This window comes from Camponotus vicinus, unplaced genomic scaffold, assembly GCF_025532165.1.
Source record: "Camponotus vicinus isolate PSW18456_S1 unplaced genomic scaffold, iyCamVici1.0 SCAF_11, whole genome shotgun sequence".
NCBI lineage: Eukaryota > Metazoa > Arthropoda > Insecta > Hymenoptera > Formicidae > Camponotus > Camponotus vicinus.
Window position 1 is genome coordinate 3,108,338 of NW_028141947.1, and position 27,964 is coordinate 3,136,301.

At 28.2% G+C, this 27,964-nt stretch overlaps 1 protein-coding gene across 1 annotated transcript; it reads right to left on the bottom strand.

Annotated features, from left to right (window-relative positions):
- Positions 1 to 6,844: 6,844 nt before the first annotated feature.
- On the bottom strand, positions 6,845 to 27,946 carry LOC145961346 (aminopeptidase N-like). The gene is made up of 15 exons (XM_083081444.1): positions 27,923 to 27,946; positions 27,785 to 27,846; positions 27,169 to 27,655; positions 22,682 to 23,131; positions 21,246 to 21,426; positions 20,232 to 20,379; positions 18,777 to 18,858; positions 17,296 to 17,419; positions 17,112 to 17,235; positions 10,766 to 11,046; positions 9,758 to 9,954; positions 9,200 to 9,538; positions 9,041 to 9,110; positions 8,833 to 8,937; positions 6,845 to 6,988 (listed from the first exon to the last, which is right to left on the bottom strand). The coding sequence occupies exons 3-15, from the start codon at positions 27,633 to 27,635 to the stop codon at positions 6,845 to 6,847; spliced, it is 2,712 nt and encodes a 903-aa protein (XP_082937570.1). The 5' UTR covers positions 27,636 to 27,655; positions 27,785 to 27,846; positions 27,923 to 27,946.
- Between the last annotated feature and the right edge of the window lie 18 nt (positions 27,947 to 27,964).

Below are 27,964 nucleotides of genomic sequence, written 5' to 3' on the forward strand. Positions count from 1 at the left end.
TTTTGAGTTCTCCAGATATCAAAAAATTGAGCGTAGAAAATTATTTACATCAATTTAATTACGTTAATTGGCTTTCATTTATATGTAAAAACCCGCATGGACTTATTGGCCAACCCAATATATATACATATATATAATATTAATATATATAATATATATATATAATACATAAAATAATTTTAAATAGGAAATTTTAATAGGAATAAATAATAATTATAAATTATAAAAATTACAACTTTCTTTTCTCAGAGTCAAAATTTTAAGTATCCCGTAAGAAACCGGTTTAAAATTTTATAAACATTTAAAATCAATTAATGTAGATTTTTAAATAAGTTTCGCATTTTCATAAAAAATTTGTCAGTAATCGAATAAAGTAACACAAATTTTAAAATTTTTTAGTAAAGTTCTAAATGTGAAATATAAATTTAAATTTTTCGGATTAATAAGAGAGAGCCAAATACGGATGATAGTGCCTCAGTTTCAGAAATAATTAATTTTTCTTTCAAAATGAATCGTACATGGAATATATTATTCTCCGCGACACTAAATAACTAAGTAAATCTCAATTCAAGATTTTTATTAAAATAAATCAATAATTTCCTGATCCCTGTGAAAAAGCGAAAAAATATCGAGACAAAATTGCTAAAACAAAAATAAAATCACTTTTATTGTACTATGTGTTCTATCATATTATGTGCATAGTGTTGCACTATATTTTACTTAACAATTCTTTTGTCTTCAAGGAATGTTTACAAATAATTTTGTAAGTGATGACAAATAAAAATCTATTGAATTTAAAAGTTTAGTGATTTTAGTGATTTTAAAAATAAAATTAGAAATCTATACGAGTTACGGCTATTACAGAGAAAATATCATTATAAAAATTGGTATATCTAGCACACTATTGCATTAATTCATTGCATTAACCTATCCATCGTTATTAAATTTTTGATAAACAAATGATTCGTATAATATTAAAGTATGTGAATCACATTACGTAATACTCTCTCAATCATATTGAAAAAAAATTAAATTTATTTAACTACGAGCTAAATATCTAGACTAACTAAGATTTAAATCTAAAGCTTATAAATTCTCTTTTTAAAATCTATAAATCGATTTTTATTAAAATTTTTACTAAAATTTCTAAGTAAAGAAATTCTCTTTCTCTTTTGCTTTCGCTTGCTCTTTCCCACTCTCTCATTCACTAAAAATTATATATTTTGAAAATAGTATATTTTCGGAAATTAGAAATAAAAATATGCTTATTTTGTAAAAGAAATTAGATGATATTAATTTTTACCTGTCGCTTTGAAATACTGTGACTACATTAATATATTCTATATGAAAACAAAAAAAAACATTGCTTAATAAGTGAACATATAATGATGTTCATAAAATTTACCTTTACTTTTGCACTTCTCTCTTTAATGTATGAAAATCATATCTTCTATCTTCATTTAATTTATCTTTCGTTATAGTATGAAGTTTATCTGTTAGGACATCATCTATCTAAAATAGATTATTTTCATATTCAACAACAATATTAAATAATAAATTTATGTCGCATTATGGTTATTTATTTTACATACATATAAGCACATGCAAATTTTATCTTTTCGAGTTGTTCCGTAGAATAAACATGATCAATAATAACAATAAATGTAGAATAAACATGATTAATAATAACAATAAATGCATGCAAGCTGACTTATCTATAACAGTAAAATAATAAATTTATTGATACACACATAAATTGTTGAATGATAGATATACATATATCTACGGTGAAAACTGTATTACTTAAGTTTTATATTCTCAAGATTGTGTAATATGAAAGTTAGTACTACAGGATTCCTTGCATGCTGATAGTAAAAAGGAAATAATTAATATAATCTTGATCGGAAAAATTTTTCGAAAACATAATCGATGTTGTACAATCATTTTTTATTATATTTAAATAGTCTTTAATAAATTGTGAATCCTCAAGGCAAGACAAAAATTTTAAAAGTTTAGGTTTAAATTTTTCTTTTCCCAGATGATATACTCCGCACCAAGGAGAATTTTCATTGATAGGAGATTAGTACAGTACTTTTAAACCTTGACAGTATGTCCATTCTTTCCACCATGGCAAAAGCCTACGAGATTCAACAAAAAACAAATTCTGTTAGAAAAGTTTTGCACATATTAATCTTACATGTTGATCAAATAATTTAACAAATTATAATTTCATAACATAATCTAATAAATTTAAATTTTGAGCAAATAATGTAATAAACATTGCACATGTATTTACAAAACAATTAAATTAAAATAACCGAGAATATACAAGAAGAATTACGTGTTTTTTTCAGAATCTGCGAGATGTCGATTTAAATTATCAAAGGCTCTTTCTATGCATATGCGACAATTAAGAAAACATGCCCATTTTGCAGTCTCCATTCTTAAACTCTTTTTAAAATCGTCTTCGCTAGAAACTTTATCGTATCCAAGTTTGTCAAGCAAATGTGTTACGCAGAGATCAGGTACAGCTCACGCGCGCGCACACATATACATGGACTCATGCACGCATGCACACACATATAACATAAATAGTTTGGAATTATTAAATACTGTAGAAGTGGCATACATTATATAGGATGATTCAAAACAACCTGATGTCTTTGAAATATGATATTCTTGAACGAATTCTAAGACTATTTTTCCTCTTGAAAAAATTTTTTTTTTATTTTTTAATTTTTTAATCTTTTAATTTTTTAATTTTTTTTTTATATATATTTTTTGATATTTTATTCTTAAGCGTTACGTTATAACCTTCCTAGACGGTAATAATATTGTTAAATATTGTGTAGAAACTGCAATAATAATTTAATACACTTCAAAGGATCAAATATTGTGCAATAAAATTGACTGTCTGGGGAAAAAATTAAGCTTTGGACAAAATTTTTCAAGAGGAAAAATAGTCTTAGAATTCGTTCAAGAATATCATATTTCAAAGACATCAGGTTGTTTTGAATCACCCTGTATATAAATGCTTTTTTTCAAATATTTATATGTTAATTTAATTTATGTATTCAAAAACAGGCGTTTTCTTAATTTCATTAGCATCCACTTCAAATCATCGTATCTTTTATACTTTTGATTTCTGGACTTTTTGCCCAACGAAACTTTTGATCAACACCATCTAAACTACAACATATTTCAATTTCAGCCAATTTGACCGAAGCTGCTTTTTTCATATAAAATGTATGCGGGGTCCTTTCACTTAAGTTCTTTTATTAATAACTTTTTAATTAACAATGAGCAAAAACTTTTCGTATATTACTCAAGAACATGATCTTGAAACATATGTCAAGATCAAAATCATCATAGGGTGAAGTGAATATTTAGTGAATATTTAGAAAAGTGAATATTTACCAGAATTATTAATAAAGTTATACAAAAAATTCTAATTAGAAGCAATAAATATTATTAACTTCTGATAAATTTAGCGGAAATGTTACATAACTTTCCAGCACGATTGTGACCGTGATAAAATAAGACTTCCGTGTGTCTACTATATTATCTCCGGAACGAACTTGACCTAGTTATCTAGCTGCAGGAATATGTCACGTTACCTATGCTAAGTGCAGGTAACTCATATATCATATGATAGTCGGCTACGTAGGTGGACTTCAATGAAGGAGAAGGTGGTTGCAAAGGTACGCAACGTTATATATGCCAGATCATGGGACGAAGAGTGGATCAAGCTTATTGGAACATAGAGTAATACTGGATTTTCACTTTCATGTCTCCGCAGCCTATAGATCGCACATACATTTCCGCGAGCAAACATTTGCGACGCGTGTATACTTACAGGGTACAGCTCTTTATATGAAGAAATGCTTTTTTGCTGATTTATATATATAAAATATCAAAAGTATTTTAAGCACAATTGCTCGTGCTTAAATAATGACACTTATTAGAACCAATTACATTACTAATTTGCTCTGCATTTTTTTCTCTCCACTCCAATATTCGAACAGAGAGAATTCGAAAATAGGAAGAAATTAATAAGATAATTTTGCTTAGAAAATATCTTTCATTCATCAATATAAAATCTCTTGAAAAAATTATTAAATATGTTTTATATATGATCATCAAATTCTTCAGAGCTTATCTTTCGAATTTGATAATATGGAGTGTTCTTACAGAAGAATGCTTTCCTCCGTTCTCTATTTTACATTTTTTTACCACGCGCGTTTAGAACATCTTTATTCCATCGTTATCTTTAGCAGACAAATGAATTCTTTTCGCCGCGAAATGAGGAAACTGAAATTTACAAATATCATGACGAGGCAAAAAAAATATATATTGATTCCGCCATTAATTATTCAAGTACGTAACGTTCCAATATTCTCCTAATTGATCTCTGCCGTGCGGACAATCTTTTTTTTCATTGACATTCATTGAGTGTCGCCGGTACCGCGGAAGATAAGGGTCGAAAATAATTTCTTCTAGAATCATACCAGTTTTCCCAAGATCATGGATTCGTCCTTGGAAGTCTAGCAGGTGGACTGAAGGTTTCTGCTAGCGCGGAGATGGGCACGAGATAAATTTTAACATATCGATGAGTTTTGTTCCTTATGTATATGTATTGATCATGCCTGATTCCATTTGATACTACTCTATTCGGGTTTCTTGGAAATTCGTACACAGGATATGTGTATAATAAAAATAATGAGAAAATATAATATAAATATTATAAAATATAATAAGAATAATAAAAAATTATAATAATAAAAAATACTCGTGAATAATGTCTTTCAAAATTGTCCAATATGAATGAAATTCCAATTATAATTTTACAATTTGCATTCTCTTCATTTAAATTTCATTGTAAAAATGACTACTTTACAAAAGTTATTTAAATAGCAGATTTACGTGAAAATTTATTAACTAGAATATCTCTACATATATATTTCACGATATAATGCAATCATCAAAACAGAAAATCCAATTTTTTGCAGCTATAGTTATAACGTTACAATATAGAGATATAAATCATAGCTCGAACATATATTTTATCTATGATTATATAGATTTTTGCGGTTCTACTTTGATGAAAATGTGACAACGATAATTACTTGACTGTATTATAATGTAATGTTGTTCAAACGAATAAAAGATATGGTCATACATGCAAAATCAACATTTTATTCTTATCTATCTTTCATAAAACATAAAATCTAAAATACTTGATCGCAAAGTTATTACGCACAATCAATTTCTTTGTCTCCTAAATAGATACTTAATATTTTAAATTGCATAATTGTTTACACGTATTACTCTACATGATCTCCCAGAACTTTTTACAACAGTACGTGCTAACAATCTGTCTTAACTTAAGTCGTCATGTCATCACTTTTCATTAATTTTCTTTAATTTTGATATAGGTTCAATACTGCCATATAAATGACACTACTATACGATATATGACGTAGAACTAAATTTAAACCGAAGAGAATTAAACAAACAATATTCCTTGCTGACAAATATTTTAAATGTCGTGAATTATTTATATTTTATAATGCTTCAGAAAAGAGAAATTTATTAAATAAATTTGTAATTAACAATTTATAAATATAATTTATAACTTGAACTCAGATTGAATTCGGATAGTATATAGCCACATACATTATTAGCGGTTCACGAATATCATATCGTATATCATTCTAATAGAAAGCTGTGACTTTTATATGAGATCAAGTGAATTAAATCTGATAATTTCTATCGTTATAATTAATATTGTCATAAATTATAGAAGAAAGTGGTTCATGATTATATAATTTAACTTTTACTTAAAAATATCGCTATTTGCTTATATAGTAGGCGCAAATTAATTTGTGTGCATTAGTGCGTGCGTGTGTAAATATTTGCACGAGTGTATATATGTTACCATTTCTTTAAATATGTAAGAAATATAGAGAAATAGACATGTAGGTGTATAAGAAAATTGTGCCATGTGATTTATTATAAAAATCAAAGATTATATGAAATTTACAAAAGATTATGAGTTTCAAACAACTAATAATATATATTTAAAATATTAATAATACATATTAAATTTATAACAACAATTTATTATATATATATATATATATATATATATATATGTGTATATATGTATATATGTATATATAAAGTTGTTATTATATATATAAATATTAAAGAATTGTAATATGTTTTATAAATTTTTAATTTTAGATGTTATTTAAATATTAATATGCATTATTATATCTATATTATATCTATAATAAAAATTTGATTCAAGATAATATAATTAATAAATATTAACAAATAAAGTTACAAATATAGAACAAATCAAATACAATTTAAAAAATAAATCAGAATACAATTTAAATTAGATAATACGTTTATAGTACATTAATAATATAATGTTAAATATATTGCAGATACTTCCTCATTTAATATAATTAAAATTATTCATATAATATAACATAATTTAATTATAATTATTTATATATTATAATTATGAACATAATTTACACTTAATTTAATTATATATTTAATTATAATATAACATAATTTAATTATAATTATTTATATATTATTATTATGAATATAATTTACACTTTGCTTTACTTCATGTTAATAAGGAAATAAAAACATCAGTGAATTGCAGGCTAAAATGAATCCTTGTTAATGCACGTGCATTTAATTATATATTATTAACGCACATAAGCATAAATAATGAATCGAAAACTATAAACATTATAAAAAGCTATTTGTAAAAAAGATATATAGATGTATTCGCGTCACAATTGTTACTTTTATTAAACGGTTATTGTTGATATTTGACAAAATTTTGAAAGTAATTCTGTTGACTTTTGATTTCGAAAAAGCGCATTTGTATCTTGCTTTCAATATTTGAAATATATTGCTGCATACATCTGAAAATTTCTGCTAATTCTGTTAATTTGCTTGTCTAAAACAGATTCGATATCGGTATTAAGTATTAGTGTGAATAGCCAATAATTATTAATAAATATTATATTAAATATTATCTCGTGTATGTGTATATACAGGGTGTGTCATTTTAAGTGATGCAGCTAAACACCTTTTAAAGTAAAAGAGATTGGGAAAAATGTTTCAGACAATAGTTGTATGGTTTCGAAGGGGATATAAGACGGTGCCATTAGTTTGACCTTGAAGAGTCAGCTGAAGGTCACCTCCAACTTTGTAAATGGGACACCCTATATGCTTTTGCATATTCTTGTAGCTCATCTCGAGAGCTTTCCAAAACACTATAATTAAGTTAGTTTCCATTAAGTACTTTCCGAGTTATGAGGCTTGAAATAATTTCTTAATTTTACATAAACTGTAAAATATCTTGTAAAATATTCATTTTTTTATTATCTTACCTTAATACTTTTATGTACAAAATAATGAGAGGAATCAATTGGTGTAAAGAAAACACATAGTTGTTTCGAAGAAAAAATATGTAATTTGCAATTAACAATTACATATTTTTTCTTCGAAACAACTATGTGTTTTCTTTACACCAATTGATTCCTCTCATTATTTTGTACTTAAAAGTATTAAGGTAAGATAATCGAAAAATGAATATTTTACAAGATATTTTACAGTTTATGTAAAATTAAGAAATTATTTCAAGCCTTATAACTCGGAAAGTACTTAATGAAAACTAACTTAATTATAGTGTTTTGGAAAGCTCTCGAGATGAGCTACAAGAATATGCAAAAGCATATAGGGTGTCCTATTTACAAAGTTGGAGGTGACCTCTACGTGACCTTCAGCTGACTCTTCAAGGTCACACTAATGGCACCTTCTTATGTCCCCCTCGAAATTATACAACTATTGTCTGAAACATATTTCCCAATCTCTTTTACTTTAAGAGATATTTAGCTGCATCACTTAAAATGACACAACCTGTATATATAATATTAATACATTTAATACATATATATAATACATACAATAATAATAATAACCTTAAATATAATAGGAATAAATAATAATTATGGATTATGAAAATTACAAGTTTGCTGAAATGAGAATAAAATCATTCTTCTATTGTACTATGTGTTCTATTATATTATGTGCATAGTGTTGCACTATATTTTACTTAACAACTCTTTTGTTTGCAAGGAATGTTTATAAATAATACTTTGCAACCTTCGACAAATCAAAATCAAAATTTAGAATTAGAGATTTTAAAAATAAAATTAGAAATTTATATGAGCTGCAGCTGTCATAGAGATAATATCATTATAATATTATAATATTATAACTGTTATATCTAGCAAGTGCATTAATTCTTCTTAACTTATCCATCTTTATTAAATTTTTATTTTAGTAAACAAATGGCTCGTGTAATATTAAAGTATGCGAATCACATTACGTAATACTTTCTTAATCATATTTAAAAACATTTAAATTTATTTAACTAAGAGCTGAACATCTAGACTAACTAAGATTTAAATCTGAAGTTTGTAAATTCTCTTTTTAAAATTTATATAAATCAATTTTCACTAAAATCTCTAAGTAAAGAAATTATCTTTCTCTTTTGCTTTCGCTTGCTCGCTCACTCTTTCCCACTTTTTCATTCATTAAAAATTACATATTTCCAAAATAATATATTTTTGGAAATTAGAAATGAAAATATGCTTATTTTATAAAAAAAATTAAATGACATTAATTTCTGCTTATTACTTTGGGATACTGTGACATTAATATATTCTGTATGAAAATAAAAAAATCAATGATTAATAAATGAAATATTAATATAATGATATTCATAAAATTTACCTTTACTTTCGTATTTCTTTCTTTCACAAAAAACCATATCTTCTTACATTCATTTAATTCAACTTGCGTTACTTTAAAAAATTTATCTGTTAGCAATTCGTTTATCTAAAACAGATCATTTTGATGATATTAAACAGCAATATTTGATGTCACATCATGATTATTTATTTTACATATATATATGTACATAACCACATGCAATTTGTACCTTTTCGAGGTGATTTGTGGAATACACATGATTAATAATAATAATAAATGTTGCATACTTGCTGACTTGTCTATAACAGTAAAACAATAATAAATTTATTGATACACAAATAAATTGTTGAATGATAGATATATATTTACGGAGAGAAAACTGTGTTACTTAGGTTTTATATGCTCAAGATTATGTAATATGAAATTGAGTATTACAGGATTCCTTGCATGCTTCGTAATTGTAAAAAGAAAATAATTAATATAATCTTTATCGGAAAAATCTTTTAAAAACATAATCGATGTTGTACTATCATTTTTTATTAGATTTAGATAGTCTTTGATAAATTGTGAATCCTCAGGGCAAGAGAGAAATTTTAAAAGTTTAGGTTTAAATTTTTCTTTTCCCAGACGATATACTCCCCACCAAGGAGAATCTTCATCGCTAAGAGAATAGTACAATATTTTTAAACCTTGACAGTATGTCCATTCTTTCCACCATGGCAAAAGCCTACGAGATTTAACAAAAAACAAATTCTAACATAAAAGTTTTGCACATATTAATCTTATATTTTGATTAAATAATTTAACAAATTATAATTTCATAACATAACATAATAAATTTAAATTTTGATATATAATTTTGATATATAAATAATGTAATAAATATTGCACATGTATCTACAAAACAATTAAATTAAAATAACCGAGAATATGTAAGAAAAATTACGTGTTCTTTTCGGGATCTGCGAGATGTCGATTTAAATTATGTCGGGCATTTTCTATGCATATGCGACTATCAAGATTACATGCCCATTTCGCAGCCTCCATTCTTAAACTCTTTGTAAGATCGTGTTCATTAGAAACTTCATCGTATTTAAGTTTATCAAGCAAATTGTTTAGTAAGTTTAGTAAGTTTATTTTCCCCTAAATATATAAATATATATATATATATATTTATATGTATTTATATTGTTACTTGATATAAATTTTATATTTTTCGATTCTTGCATTATATTTTGCCATACCGAAAGATATCTTGCGCAAATGTATTTTACATGGTTTTATATATTAAGAACGTTTTGTCTTGGTAAACAACTCTAAATTTCTTTTTATAAAGATATCTATTAGCTATACTTATATTGTATACATATTTACGCAAATTTGAATTTTTCTTACGTGTACATTCACACATGCTTAACACATGCAAACATGTCCATATCAAAATATATATACAAAAATGCATATTTTGTAGACATATAGACATACATGTAGACATTTAGACATTATATGTATAATATAATTTAATAACTTTTGTGTGTATAATATAATTTAATAACTGTTTGTGTGTGTATTAAACACACAAATAACTAATGTACATATATGTTTCCTACTAATTTTCTATCTAAAAATTAATGATATTTAAATCGTCATTATGAATGCTTGGATTAAAAATGGTAACAATTTTCATATTTTCCTCTATTTTCCTCTCCAACTTTTTATAATTAGTACACACTCTATTCGAATGGAAATAGATACTTATCATTCATCAAAAATATATTTAAAAATCGTAATCAAATTTTTTTAGCTACATGTATTTTATTGTATGTATTTTTTCTGAAAGCACTTAATAATTATTGTTATAAATGCACACAATATTAATATGTGCAATAAGTAATATGTTTTTAGTATGTTTAAGGCATCACTATTGATATTGTTTAATAATTTGTGTTATTACCGTGATATTAAAATATATTGGTTCCTGAAATAGAAAGATATTGGACAGATATTCCAAAGCTTTGAACATAGGATACCATGCCACGTAGTCTGTTTCTCGTGGCAGATATTTTGTAATATTCCAGAATACAGTGGAATTAAGTTGGTTTGTTATCATTAAGTGGAAAGCGTCATCGATAATTTGGGCACGATTCAAAACATGCATTTTCATATAATTTTTAGAATTTAGAAAACTTGCAATTCTTCGCCAGTTCTCGATATCGTAATTGACTCGATAATATCCTGCCAAAAATAAATAAATTGTATATATATATATATATATACAGGGTGGGACATTTTAATCGCCCCAGGCGGATATCTGGAAAACTAAGAGAGATACAGAAAAATGTTTCATACAAAAGTTATATGGTTTCAAGGAGGACATAAGATGGTGCCATTAGTTTCACCTTGAAGAGTCACCTCAAGGTCACGTGAAGGTCACCTCCAACTTTTTAAATGGGACATCCTATATGCTTTTGCATATTCTTGTAGCTCATCTTGAGAGCTTTTCAAAACAGCATAATTAAGTTAGTTTTCATTAAGTACTTTCCAAGTTATGAGGCTTGAAATTATTTCTTAATTTTACATAAACCGTAAAATATCTTGTAAAATATTCATTTTTCGATCATCTTATCTTAATACTTTTATGTACAAAATAATAAGAGGAATCAATTGGTGTAAAGAAAACATATAATTGTTTCGAAAAAAAAAATGTAATTTGCAATTTATTTTTTTTCTTAAAAATAACTATGTATTTCTTTTACAGCAATTGATTCCTCTCATTATTTTGTACATAAAAGTATTAAAGTAAGATTATCAAAAAATGAATATTTTACAAGATATTTTACGGTTTATGTAAAATTAAGAAATGATTTCAAGCCTCATAACTCGGAAAGTACTTAATGAAAACTAACTTAATTATAATGTTTTGGAAAGCTCTCGAGATGAGCTACAAGAATATGCAAAAGCATGTAGGGTGTCCCATTAAAAAAGTTAAAGGTGACCTTCACTTGACCTTCAGGAGACTCTTCAAGGTCAAACTAATGGCACCGTCTTATGTCTCCCTCCGAACCATACAACTTTTGTATGAAATATTCTTCTGTATCTCTCTTAGTTTTCCAGATATCCGCCTGGGGCGATTAAAATGCCCCACCCTGTATATATATATATATATATATATATATATATATATACAGGGTGTTTCATTTTAATCCGACCAGTCGAATATCTCGAAAACCAAGCCCGGGAGAGAAAAATATTTCAGACAAAAGTTGTTTGGTTTCGAGGGGGCCATAAGATGGTGACAATGATTTGACCTTGAACAGTCATTTGAAGGTCACATAAAGGTCACCTTAAATTTCTTAAATGGAATACCCTATATATTTTTGCACATTCTTGTAGCTGACATCGAGAGCTTTCCAAAACACTATAATTAAGTACCTTTTCGTTAAGTACTTTTCGAGTTATGAGGCTTGAAATAATTTTTTAATTTTACATAAACCGTAAAATATCTTGTAAAATATTCATTTTTCGATTATCTTACCTTAATACTTTTACGTACAAAATTATGAGAGAAATCAATTGGTGTAAAGAAAACACATAGTTGTTTTTAAGAAAAAATATGGAATTGTTAATTGCAAATTACATATTTTTTCTTCAAAACAACTATGTGTTTTCTTTACACCAATTGATTCCTCTCATTATTTTGTACGTAAAAGTATTAAGGTAAGATAATCGAAAAATGAATATTTTACAAGATATTTTACGGTTTATGTAAAATTAAGAAATTATTTCAAGCCTCATAACTCAAAAAATACTTAACGAAAAGGTACTTAATTATAGTGTTTTGGAAAGCTATCGAGATAAGCTACAAGAATGTGCAGAAATATATAGGATGTTCCATTTAAAAAAATTGAAGTGACCTTCACGTGACCTTCAAATGACTCTTTAAGGTCAAACCAATGATACCATCTTATGGCCCCCTCGAAACCAAACAACTTTTGTCTGAAATATTTTTCTCTCCCGGACTTGGTTTTCGAGATATTCGACTGGTCGGATTAAAATGAAACACCCTGTATATACACACACACACACACACAATAGGGACACATATATATATATATATACATCAGGGACACCCTGTATATATATATATATATATATATATATATATATATATATATACAGGGTGTCCCTGAATGATCTGTACAAAGTTTGTGAATAAGTTCCAAGGACCTAAACAAGCAGAAAATGTCCCATAAACATGGGGTCGGAAACGCTTGCTTCTGGAGTTACGACGGTTCGAAGTTTTCCTGCAATAGCTGGAGAAATTATCACGTCAAATCGCATAGGTGTTACAAAAGTGTGTTTATTTATTTCCTCGGTTTTGCCACGGACATAACAGGACAGTACACTTGCTATAGCAAATGCTCGAAATGGCCTCCGTTAGATTCCAAGGAAGCCTGCGCACGTCGCCGCATTGTCTGGCGAACCGTCCATTTCCACCGGCACGGCCATACACCAGATGGATATCCGCCAGAAAATCAAATGAATAATTTGATTCATTCATGTTTTTAAATTAGTTTTGTAACACCTATGCGATTTGACGTGATAATTTCTCCAGCTATTGCAGGAAAACTTCGAACCGTCGTAACTCCAGAAGCAAGCGTTTCCGATCCCATGTTTATGGGACATTTTCTACTTGTTTAGGTCCCTGGAACTTATTCACAAAGTTTGTACAGACCATTCAGGGACACCCTGTATATGTAATATATATATACAGGGTGGACCAATAACTCTGTCCACCTGGAATATCTCCGTTATTTTTAGATACAAAAATTTTTTTACTTATAAAAGTTGTACGGTACCAAGATGGTCGTAATATGCTACTAATAATTTTTTTGTAGGTGGAGACGCTTCAGAGATTTCAAGGTCATCTCCATTTTTTTAAATGGCATGCTATACTTTTTTATTCTTAGTGTAATAGCGGATGTTTAGACGATTTCAACGACCTATAATAAGGTCATTCGGCATTAAATAAAAGTGTAAAACAATGATTCTTACCTTGCTTATAAGAGATGCTCGAAGTGATGTTCGTTTGCATCGATGCAACACTGAAATCTTTGAATTTCTGAAGCACGTACATTTCTTAACGTTTCTGGACTGATTGTCGCACATACTGCAATAATTCGTTGTTTCATATTTTTCGCTGTGGTCGGTATTTCTTGGTATACAATGTTCTTTGTACTATAATCTAGCGATATGCAGCATGTGCGATAATCAGTCCAGAAACGTTAAGAAATGTACGTGCTTCAGCAATTCAAAGATTTCAGTGTTGCATCGATGTAAACGGACATCACTTCGAGCATCTCTTATAAGCAAGGTAAGAATCATTGTTTTACACTTTTATTTAATGCCGAATGACCTTATTATAGGTCGTTGAAAACGTCTAAACTTCCGCTATTACACTAAGAATAAAAAAGTATAGCATGCCATTTAAAAAAATGGAGATGACCTTGAAATCTCTGAAGCGCCTCCACCTACAAAAAAATTATTAGGAACATATTACGGCTCTCTTGGTACCGTACAACTCTCATAAGTACAAAATTTTTGTATCTAAATATAACGGAGATATTCCAGGTGGACAGAGTTATTGTGGTCCACCCTATATATATATATATATATATATATATATATATATGTGTGTGTGTGTGTGTGTGTGTGTGTGTGTGTGTGTGTGTGTACACAATTTATATATATATATATATATATATATATATATATACAGGGTGATTCAAAATAACCCTATTGTCCGTGAAATGACACATTCTTGAGTCAATTCTAAGACGATTTTTCCTTTGGCAAAATTTCGTCCGACGCTTAGTTTTTGAATTATTAAAGGAAGTAATTAACTTATAATGGGTCGAATACAAGAGGCAGGCAAGGGTGGCGCGATTCACCGTCAGACGCGGGTGCTTACGCGGGGCGCCTGCTGCGATCATCTGATCGCTACATACACACACATGCGAATACATACATTCTCATTCTCTCTCTCTCTCTCTCTCTCTCTCTCTCTCTCTCTCTGCCTCTCTTTCTCCCACCCTCACTCTCTCTCTCTCATTTGCTTAATCACTTGAAATTATTATTACTTTTACTTAAATTATTATTTACTTTTTATTATTATACATTTTCACTTTAATTATTATTATTTTTTTATATTGTACAGTTTTATTTTTTTTTTTTTTTACGAGAGAGGGGAAGATGCATTTTATGCATACTCACAGGCCTGTCCGGTGAGTTATATGGGACTCGAGTACCAAGTCGAATTACCAACTCGGTACTCCTGATCCACTAAAAACCCCTCTCTTTCGCGAATTTTCTCTGACACTGTTTATTTGACATCCGGAAATCTGTTTTCACACAACACCAAAGAATAGTTATTATTACCTTGTTCGATGCATTGCTGTAATTTCTTGAGAAATGAATTTTCCGACAAATTGTACTTTCACTCAAATTGAACGTAGATATCACGTTCTAAGGGACAGAGATCCACTCTAAATAATTAATCGAAGATTCTTTTTTCTTTTATAAACTGTATTCTTTTATAAACTTTAACATAATCATATTCATTCACTCACTCGATAAGATGAGAAATTTACCAATGACTCTATCACTAATCACTATCAATCACTGTCGAATAATCACTGTTGGCAATTAAAAACCACTCGATTAAAGAAACACACGCGCACATACGTTATTACACGACGCGACGACGCGACAACGCGACGATATTTACCCGGCGACAGCAAATAGTTTTTGGTTATGATAGGTTATGGTAGGTTAAGGTACTAACAGCGTTGTCGAACGTGAACATGAGTTTGATTGGAGAATCTACCGTGTAACTTACCATAATCAAAAACTGTTTGCTGTCGTGTAATAATGTATGTGCGCGTGTGTTTCTTTAATCGAGTGGTTTTTAATTGGCAACAGTGATTACTCGACAGTGATTGATAGTGATTAGTGATAGAGTCATTGGTAAATTTCTCATCTTATCGAGTGAGTGAATGAATGTGATTATGTTGAAGTTTATAAAAGAATACAGTTTATAAAAGAAAAAAGAACCTTCGATTAATTATTTAGAGTGGATCTCTGTCCCTTAGAACGTGATATCTACGTTCAATTTGAGTGAAAGTACGATTTGTCGGAAAATTTATTTCTCAAGAAATTACAGCAATGCATCGAACAAGGTAATAATAACTATTCTTTGGTGTTGTGTGAAAACAGATTTCCGGATGTCAAATAAACAGTGTCAGAGAAAATTCGCGAAAGAGAGGGGTTTTTAGTGGATAAGGAGTACCGAGTTGGTAATTCGACTTGGTACTCGAGTCCCATATAACTCACCGGACAGGCCTGTGAGTATGCATAAAATGCATCTTCCCCTCTCTCGTAAAAAAAAAAAAAAATAGTACAATATAAAAAAATAATAATAATTAAAGTGAAAATGTATAATAATAAAAAGTAAATAATAATTTAAGTAAAAGTAATAATAATTTCAAGTGATTAAGCAAATGAGAGAGAGAGAGTGAGGGTGGGAGAAAGAGAGGCAGAGAGAGAGAGAGAGAGAGAGAGAGAGAGAATGAGAATGTATGTATTCGCATGTGTGTGTATGTAGCGATCAGATGATCGCAGCAGGCGCCCCGCGTAAGCACCCGCGTCTGACGGTGAATCGCGCCACCCTTGCCTGCCTCTTGTATTCGACCCATTATAAGTTAATTACTTCCTTTAATAATTCAAAAACTAAGCGTCGGACGAAATTTTGCCAAAGGAAAAATCGTCTTAGAATTGACTCAAGAATGTGTCATTTCACGGACAATAGGATTATTTTGAATCACCCTGTATATATATGTATATATATATATAAAAGTATAAACAGATACTTGTACTGATAAACCCTTTGAAAGAATTATATATATATATATATATATATATATATATATAATTCTTTCAAAAAGTTTATCAGTACAAGTATCTGTTTATACTTTTGTACTTATACTTTTGTACATTAACAGAGATCAAAAATGTATCATAAAGTGAACATAAATGGAAATGCAAATTGTATATTATAATAGATATAAAATCATTTTGCATGAAAATTGAACATTTCTAATAATTGTACGTATGTATGTATGTATATATAATGTATATAATACATAATATAATGAATAATATTTTTAATAATGTAAATCTTTCTCTCTAATGTGTATGTATGATAAACGCTATAAAATGTAATAAATTTATTGCAAACTTACCAGTTTGTTGTAGATTATATACTATAAAGTCACCCAACTCCCTAGTATACGACCTAGCTATGTAATCATCCACCATGTTATTTAAATTTTGATATTGTATTTTGTATTTGAATATTGTTTTTACCTGTCCGATAGGATAAATATAGTGCGATGGGATATTATAATCTCGTTCTATTTTCACTACAGGACAATATTTTCGTTTTGTTAGAAACTTAATTTGCTGCGTTATAATATATAAATTGTCTGTAGACATTTGAATGGACGAAAGGTTCTTCATAACTTCACCAAAATAGTTAAAAGTTGGCTTGCTAAAGTTATAAAATTTATTCAAAATTTATTGATGTGTTAACGAAAGGTATTATAAGCAAATATATATATATATATATGTGTGTGTGTGTGTGTGTGTGTGTGTGTGTGTGTGTGTGTGTGTATAATTATCACAATATAAAGTTGGTAATTATATTTTATGATTAATTTAATTAAATATATAATTAATTAGATAATTAATCATATGATTTATAGTTTTTATATAAATATTTGATGCTACAGTTTAAATTATAATTTAAAAGGAATGGCCAAACTTGATTACTTTTAAAAGATAAGTGTATACAGGGTGACCCATTTTAACTTAGGCAGCCAAATAACTCGAAAAATAAGCAAGATAGAGAAAAATGTTTTAGACAAAAGTTGTATGGTTTCGAGGGGGCCATAAGATGGTATCATTGGTTTGACCTTGAAGAGTCATTTGAAGGTCACGTGAAGGTCACTTCAATTTTTTTAAATGGAATACCCTATATATTTTTGTACATTCTTGTAGCTTATTTCGAGAGCTTTCCAAAACACTATAATTAAGTACCTTTCCGTTAAGTACTTTTTGAGTTATGATGCTTGAAATAATTTCTTAATTTTACATAAACCGTAAAATATCTTGTAAAATATTCATTTTTCGATTATCTTACCTTAATACTTTTATGTACAAAATAATGAGAGAAATCAATTGGTGTAAAGAAAACACATAGTTGTTTTTAAGAAAAAATATGGAATTGTTAATTGCAAATTACATATTTTTTCTTCGAAACAACTATGTGTTTTCTTTACACCAATTGATTCCTCTCATTATTTTGTACATAAAACTATTAAGGTAAGGTAATCGAAAAATGAATATTTTACAAGATATTTTACGGTTTATGTAAAATTAAGAAATTATTTCAAGCCTCATAACTCAAAAAGTACTTAACGAAAATGTACTTAATTATAGTGTTTTGGAAAGCTCTCGAGATGAGCTACAAGAATGTACAAAAATATATAGGATGTTCCATTTAAAAAAATTGAAGTGACCTTCACGTGACCTTCAAATGACTCTTCAAGGTCAAACCAATGATACTATCTTATGGCCCCCTCGAAACCATACAACTTTTGTCTAAAACATTTTTCTCTATCTTGCTTATTTTTCGAGTTATTTGGCTGCCTAAGTTAAAATGGGTCACCCTGTATATAAATTGAAAATATATCTTGAATATTTAATGACATTGAAGGTAAAAAGTATTGGAAATGGTAATAATAAAGATAATAAAGTATGAAAGAAACAGTGTAAATTTAAATAAAATTAAAATTAATTTAATTTAAATAAAAATAGTAATTATAGCAGTATAGTGTAATACTTACTTGTCCTTTACATATGTACGGATACTCTGCCAAAATATCTCTTCAGTAATCATGTGTTGTAATATGCGCAATACACTGGATACTATAATTATATAATTTATATCAGAATATGAATAAGATAATAGTTATAGTAAATAATTAATAATTATGGTAAAAGTGCATAATATGATATTAAAAGCATTATGTATGAGGTTAGTTTACATTGTACTAATTTACAATAAGATACTCTTTGTACTATAATATTTAAAGGAATACGTTTGCATTATGTTGTACGTTCTGGAAGTAGAACTCTCCCGTAAGGAATGAGGGGGAGGGAGACGGAACTCATTGCGTCCACGCAGTGTACTTTGTAAGACAAATCGAAGTTCATTCTACATCTAATCTTGATCCTCGCTGAGAGTTTCGTCTACGCAGGGTGTCTCTTTTTACAGTGCTGTATCTCGTAAACCAATGATTTTAGAGAAAAATGTTTTAGACAAAAGTTGATTGACTCGAAGGAGAACATAAGATGGTGCCATTGGTTCGACCTTGGATATAATTGTTTGAAGATCACATGTAGGTTACCTTCAATTTTTTAAACGGAAATGCCCAGTTTTTATTGCTTAATCTTATAGCTTATCTCGAGAGCATTTCAAAACGCTATAGTAAAGTTTTTTTCGTTGAGTGATTTTCGAGTTGAGGCTTAAAATAATTTCTTAATTTTATAATCTATAAAATATCTAGTAAAATATTCATTTTTCGATTATCTTACCTTAATACTTTTATGTACTAAATAATGAGACGAATCAATTGGTGTAAAGAAAAAACATAGTTGTTTTTAAGAAAAAATATGTAATTGTTAATTGCAAATTACATATTTTTCTTAGAAACAACTATGTTTTTTCTTTACACCAATTAATTCGTCTCATTATTTAGTACATTAAAGTTTTAAGGTAAGATAATCGAAAAATGAATATTTTACTAGATTTACTATTTTATAGCTTATGTAAAATTAAGACATAACTTGAAAAGTACTCAATGAAAAAATACTTTATTATAGCGTTTTGAAAAGCTCTCGAGGTAATCTACAAGAATATGTAATAAAGAAATAGAGATTCATTTAAAAAAGAATTAATGATCTTGACCTTACTTTGACAAGATCAAGTCCATATTTTCATCATGTGTACCCCTTTAAGCTATGCAACTTTTGTTCGAAAAATTTTTCAATAAAATCATCGGTTCGCGAGATAATCGACTGTATCATTTAAAAAGAAACATCCTGTATATGTAATATATATAATTTTTATATATAATTTTATACACTACAGCTCCATTATGTATGTATATATGTGTGCATGTGTATAATGAAGAGATTATATATAAAATTAAAGTTTTTATCAGTTATTCTGTTTGTTTTTTAAGCATTTATATTCAAAAATTTTTACGCATAATCAATTTTTAATTATATTATCATACCTTTAATGTAACGAAAATTTTCAACAGAACTGTTGATTGTGCTGAATTGTGTGTAATAAAGTGATGTTTTATATTCAGTATCGAAGTGAAGAGATTCGTGTTGAATTTGTACCACAAACAAGTCCATCATCCGGGTACTTGGGAGAGCCTATAGAAAATGGTTTAAATGTATTTATTTAATTAATATTATATTTAATACACAATAGCAATATGCATTAGGGCTGCTACTTTCTACGTGTATGTAAAAAAAATTTGTTATACTCTTATAATTAATTATACTCTTAAAATATAGAATAAATAATTTAAAAATATAATATATTAATAACAAAAATGATTACTCGACATATAACTTTGAAACTAAATATTTCTAGAATTATTAAAATATATTATATAGCAAAATTATTTTATTACACAATTTCTATATGTATATATATATTATGTGGAATCTGAATGATAATTTTTCTTTTCTTTTATATAATAATTTAAAGTCGGACAAATGTAACATAGTGACTTTGACACACACACAAAATAAAAGAAACATAAAAATGTAAAAATATTTTACATTGTATTATCCATGTATGTTGCAGATTTACTTGAAAATTAGCATTTTTAAAAAACTCACTTTTCTTTGTAAATATAGAATCTTCGTCTAATATTCTGATTTATAAAAAAAATTACACGCTATAATGGTAAATATTTACCTTTACACAGCCCCAAATGACTTGACCATGACATATATTGTCAAGGTCACTGCACAGAGTAACATCCAAAAGGTTTTAGGCGCCGCTCGTTGTTTATTAAAAAGTTATAAACAAAAGAAGTTTATAAATTCATTAATACATTTATCGAAAGAAAAGTCAATGACAATATATGTCAAGGTCGACTAATTTGGGGGTGGCTGTGTAAAGGTAAATATTTACCATATATATATATATATCTATATATATAAATATATATATATATCATATTGTTTGCTAGTGAGCAAGTTCTGCGCTAAAGAATGCTTAAAATAACCTGATTGGTGACATATAATCCAAGAAATGCGACAATAGCCTTATTTAACAAAGAGGATAACGGCCAAAGTGGATTTTCATAATAAAGACATTCCTGTACTACTTTATGGGCTATGAAGTTAGCAACTTTGATTTTAGTCGCAACAGAATCGACATTCTCAATGTAGGTAACATCTGCTTCTCTGAAAATTTAAGAAAATGTTTTATAGAAAACTTATTACTGTTGAAAATATTTTGTGCTTGCAAATTTAATATAATTAAATAATTCTATAAATTAACATATTAATTATATATTAATGTTTCATAATGTCTGCGCGTATAAATGACTCATCACAAAATAATGCGATACTTACTTAACATATATGTAATACTTCCAATATATATACAGGGTGTTCAAAAAGTCCCGGACCGGTTGAATATTTCATAAACTATGCACTTTAGAAAGAAATGTTTCAGACAATAGTTGTATGGCTTGAAGGGGGCCATAAGAAGGCGTTGGTTTGACCTTGAAAAGTCGTTTGAAGGTCACGTGAAGGTCACCTTCAATTTCTTAAATGGAACTCCCTATTTTTTGTTACTTATTCTTGTAGCTTATCGAAGAAAAAATATATAATTTGCAATTAACAATTACATATTTTTTCTTAAAAATAACTATGTATTTTCTTTACACCAATTGATTCTTCTCATTATTTTGTACATAAAAGTATTAAGGTAAGATAATCGAAAAATGAATATTTTACTAGATATTTTATGGTTTATGTAAAATTAAGAAATTATCTCAAGCCTCATAACTCGAAAAGTACTCAATGAAGAAATACTTTATTATAGTGTTTTGGAAAGCTCTCGAGATAAGCTACAAGAATAAGTAACAAAAAATAGAGAGTTCCATTTAAGAAATTGAAGGTGACCTTCACGTGACCTTCAAACGACTTTTTAAGGTCAAACCAATGACGCCATCTTATGGCCCCCTTCAAGCCATACAACTTTTGTCTGAAACATTTCTTTCTAAAGTGCATAGTTTATGAAATATTCAACCGGTCCGGGACTTTTTGGACACCCTGTATATATATATATATATATATATATATATATATAAAGTTTTTTAAATTTTGATCGATAAGGTATATGAAAACTTGAATATGATACGTTATTTAATTTTATATTTCAATTTTTAATTTATAATTTTTAATTTTGTGATTATAAAATATATATATAATATTTTAATATTGTTTATCGTATAAATTGATACAGATTAAAGATGTAATAAATATTTAGATATGTTTCTCTCATTGTCCCACAATTTTATTTATTTTTTAAAGTATATTCAAATTATATTTAAAAATAAATAAAAGATATGTAGATAATTTTAGATACCAAGAATTATTATCCTTTTTTCATCTTTCGAAATATATTAATGTTTTTTAATTATATAATTACCTATAAATAACAAGGCCCAGCTTTATGATGCATTCGTTTTCCGGAAAATCCGCAATTGCAACATGATTTATTTGCCAAGATTTATTCAGGCGTTTCCATTTACCAAATAAGTATAGAGTTATATTTTGAACAATTTCGTGTGCAAATGCGCAGTGCATTCTACACCACATATCAACTTTGACCTTACTTTCACTTGGACCAGACATGAGAGATAAATTAGCCCGTTTAACAAATACAAAATAATTAGGCCTTATAAACGTAGTATGAAACTGTGTTATCATCGTCATATTTTTATCATTCATTTCCATTTTTTGTATCGGTATATTTGATAAAACACTATAATTTTGATAATGTTCTATAATAATATTATAGACGGGCGACGTATTGAAAGCAAAAAGCAAACGTGGAATCATGTGTTTAACCCCAATATTATCAACATATGTTACCAACCTATCACATTTAGAAATATGGATTAACGATAATAAATTTTCGACAATTACATAGAATTATTAAAAATTGAATAAAATGAAGATATATGGATGCAATTTATATATAAGAATAATATATATAGAAAATTATAGCATAGAGTTCTTCTTACTCTTTTGATCTATATCTTGTATAACATTACGTAATCTAATATTGATTTTGATAGTATTTTGACATTAATATAACATAATGGTCATGAAATGTTTACTTTAGGACATACAGGTACAAAATAAATAATTAATATTTAATCGTTAATATTTTAATATCAAAATTATAAATTTCAATAAAATTAAAATAAACAAATATTTCGTTCAATAAAATTAAAATAAATTTCAATATTACACAGTATTAGAACAATAACTTCTTTTAATTGATTTTAATTACTACATTGTGATTATTGACATAGATATATTACCTAAGATACATTCCATACATAATTTTATATATGTTAAAGAAACTGCATATTTTAGTAATAATTTGTTAAATGAATCATATATATGTTTTTAGTTGGGCGATTTTTCCGAAAACGATCATGCTCAGATTTGAGTCAAATTTTGTAAATAGGTTCCTTTTAGGTACAAAAGAAGTATACGAAAAGGATTTTGATCGACTCGAAAATTAAAGCCCTTTTTCGTAAAATGAGTATTACCTTTAGACAGCTTGTTCAAAACGGTAAATATCTAGGAAAACGGCAACCTCACCAATGACCTTGGCTTTGACATATGTGATTAAGATCATGACCCTGAGTAACCTTCAATAAGTTTTAATTGATGGTGCAAACCTGTGTAAAACCTTACTTAATAATAACCTTAATTATAATTACTTAATAATAACCTATATGAAACCGTACAATAATAGACCTCGTTTCGCGCTGACTCAGCGGTGATGTGGTATGGACCTCGCTTTGCGTGGAAAGTTGCAAACTTATGTAGAACCGGTAAACCTGCATAAAATGGGACCCTGCTCGTATGACTTTGACCTTGACATATGTTGTCAAGATCATCCTCCTGGGTAACATTCCAAAAGTTTTAGCCGTCGGTCATTGTTTATTAAAAAGTTATAGACAAAAAAAGTTTTATTAATTTCACAAATGTATGTGTACACACACACACGCGCGCGCGAACGCGGGGGGGATACAAGGGAGGGCCTTCGGCCCCCCCTCCCGCAACCACCCCCCGGTAGGGGCCGCATTGCGAAGAGTTCAATCACAATGGATATATGCTGTAAGTTGTAAAGCGAGGTCCACCTTGCCTACCAGCGGGGTGGTTGCGGGAGGGGGTGCCGAAGGTGATGTGATGTAGACCTCGCTTCGCGTGAAAAGTTACAAACCTACGTAGAACCTTACTTAATAATAGACCTCGCTTCGCGCTAACTCAGGGATGGTGTAGGGTGGACTTTGCTTGGCATAGTTACAAACCTATGTTAATCATATAACAATAAATCTCATAATGTACTGACCGCAGCGATTGTGTAGACTGAGGCTCATTTCGTTTCGCGACATTTTAAAATTAGTTGAGAAACACACATTTATACACATCACTCGTTACTGGTCAACTGACTCGGAATATTATGATCCGAAATAACTCTCAAATGTAAACAATATAATACAATATATATGTAGTAACCAAAATAATCAAGAATATGACCATGACAATATATAGCAAAGTCATTTCGACCAAGCTGTCTAAAGGTAATATTCGCTTTTACGAAAAAAGGCTTAAAAAATGCCTTAATTTTCGAGTCGCCAAAAATCCTTCTCGTATACTTTTTTTGTACCTAAAAGGAACCTATTTACAAAATTTGACTCAAATCGGAGCATGATCGTTTTCGGAAGAACAGTCCTTATATATATATATATATATATATATATATATATATATATATATATATATATATATACAGGGTGAGCCATTTTAATTAACGCACGCAATTATTTCGGAAACAAAGCATTTTAGAGAAAAATGTTTCAGACAAAAGTTTTATGGTTTCGAGGGGGCCATAAGATGATATCATTGGTTTGACCTTGAAGGTCACATGAAGGTCACCTTCAATTTCTTAAATGGAACCTACTATTTGTCATTGCATATTCTTGTAGCTTATCTCGAGAGCTTTCCAAAACACTATAATTAAGTACCTTTTCGTTAAGTACTTTTCGAGTTATAAGGCTTGAAATAATTTCTTAATTTTACATAAACCATAAAATATCTAGTAAAATATTCATTTTTCGATTATCTTACCTTAATACTTTTACGTACAAAATAATGAGAGGAATCAATTGGTGTAAAGAAAACACATAGTTGTTTTGAAGAAAAAATATGTAATTTGCAATTAACAATTCCGTATTTTTTCTTAAAAACAACTATGTGTTTCCTTTACACCAATTGATTCCTCTCATTATTTTGTACATAAAAGTATTAAGGTAAGATAATCGAAAAATGAATGTTTTATTAGATATTTTATGGTTTATGTAAGATTAAGAAATTATTTCAAGCCTCATAACTCGAAAAGTACTCAAGAAAGAAATACTTTATTATAGTGTTTTGGAAAGCTCTCGACATAAGCAATAAGAATATGCAATAAAAAATAGGTAGTTCGGTTTAAGAAATTAAAGGTGTCCTTGACCTCACCTTAATGATGCCATCCAAGGTCAAACCAATGACACCATCTTATGTTCCCCTCAAAACCATACAATTTTTGTCGAAAACGTTTTTCTCTAAAATGCTTAATTTTTGAAAGAAAAGAGGTGTACGGGTGGTCTAGAACACCCTGTATATACAGGGTGATTCTGAACAAACGTTTGTCTTTAAAATATCAAATTCTTGAATGAATTCTAAGACGATTTTTCCTCTTGAAAAATTTTGCCCGGAGCTTAGTTTTTAAACTGTAAAGAAAAATAGTTAACTACTTACGGAACGAGTACAAGAGGTAGGCAGGGACGGCGCGATATAGACGATTACGTGGGGCACTCGCCGCGATCAGCTGATTGCTATTCGCGATGACTGTAACAATCAGTGTGTGTGTGAGAATGTGTACGAGAATGCGTAATCGCCTATATCGCGCCATCCCTACCTACCTCTTGTACTCGTTCCGTAAGTAGTTAACTATTTTTCTTTACAGTTTAAAAACTAAGCTCCGGGCAAAATTTTTCAAGAGGAAAAATCGTCTTAGAATTCATTCAAGAATTTGATATTTTAAAGACAAACGTTTGTTTAGAATCACCCTGTATAATTTTATATATTTATATTTAATTGTATATATAAAGTGTTTATGAAAATTGAGTGATTGTTCATGATCTAATCAAATTTTGTTAGTGACTTCTATGAAATATATGAACAAAAAAATTCATATAAACTTTATACAAATAATTCATACATGTGTCTGGAAATGTTTTCGTTCCGAATTATTATAACTTTTAAAAAAATTTTTTAGATTTGTGTCATCAGCTATATATATTATAGATTAATTTCATGTTAGAAATGCTTCTGTAATAGGCTTAATTAAATATTAATAATGATTAAATATTAATAATGATTTCCTAAAGTTTGTTATTAGTAAACAGTGTAAAAATGAAATATTTGCCAAAATTTTAAATTTCAAATAAGCAAGTTCTATGAAAACAATCATAAATCTTTCAGAATTGTATTATTTAGATTTTAAAAACAATTCAAGACACTACAGAAATATTTGAATTCATCCGACTGTTGATGATAAAATATTGTATAAGACGTGCATTATTGCTGATTTAATTAAATTGATTTTTATTTGCAGTTTACATTCAGTTTAAAAATAATGATAATGATAATAATAATAAATTGCAAAATACATTTGTTACTAAAATCTTAAGAAGCATATAATTGGAATGGAAACTTTTCAGATAGGCACATATATATATAAGTCTTTTCTTAGAAAGCACTTTTTAATAAATAGAATGCTGTACCAGGATTGTGTCATCCTGTAATTACTACATATTTAATATTTTAACAGTTTAACAGTTAACTTACCATTGTTGTTCATCTTTTTTATAAAATCTTTTTAGGCCTGCATCATTATTCATATTATAGGTTAATTTTATGATGTAATCTCCCGGCAATACATTATCCAGGAATATATATTCGGTAATGTTCATCTCATTATCATAAGAAGGTTGGACCAATTTATAAACGATCATTTCTCCATCATAAGTAAATTTTAATGGATCATTAATCATTATTATATCGTTAACACGTCTTACGTCGAAATGCAATAGTATTCTTCGAATTGATTGTGTTATCTCAATACTCATATTACAGTTGCCGACAAAAGTATCCTCTTTAATATATGATGTAAGAATGATATCATATTGTTTCGGTTTTACATAGATTGATTGCCTTTTTGTGTTATCTTCGGATAGTTTAGTTATCTGGTAATCGATTGAAAAGACCGATACGATAATTGTTAAACTGCTACATAATAATAGTTTTACAAACATGATACTACTTTCTTAAATATCTGTAAAAACATTTTTAGTTAGAAAGAACAAACGGACAAATTAAATACAACGCTGTCTCTAGTCAAAGTTTAATGAGAAAAAAGTAATAAAGACAAACATATAGATGTACTTAATTTTTAACGACTTACTCTGTATATTGAGATATGTATCACAAAATGTATGCAAATGTATGTCTCCTTATAAGAATTAGCTGCAATAAATCAATGCTTTATTCATTCAGTAATATGAAAACTATCATCAGTAATATGAAAAATATATATATGCACAGTTATGACTTCTTAATATCTCAAGAAACTTCCAAAGACTGA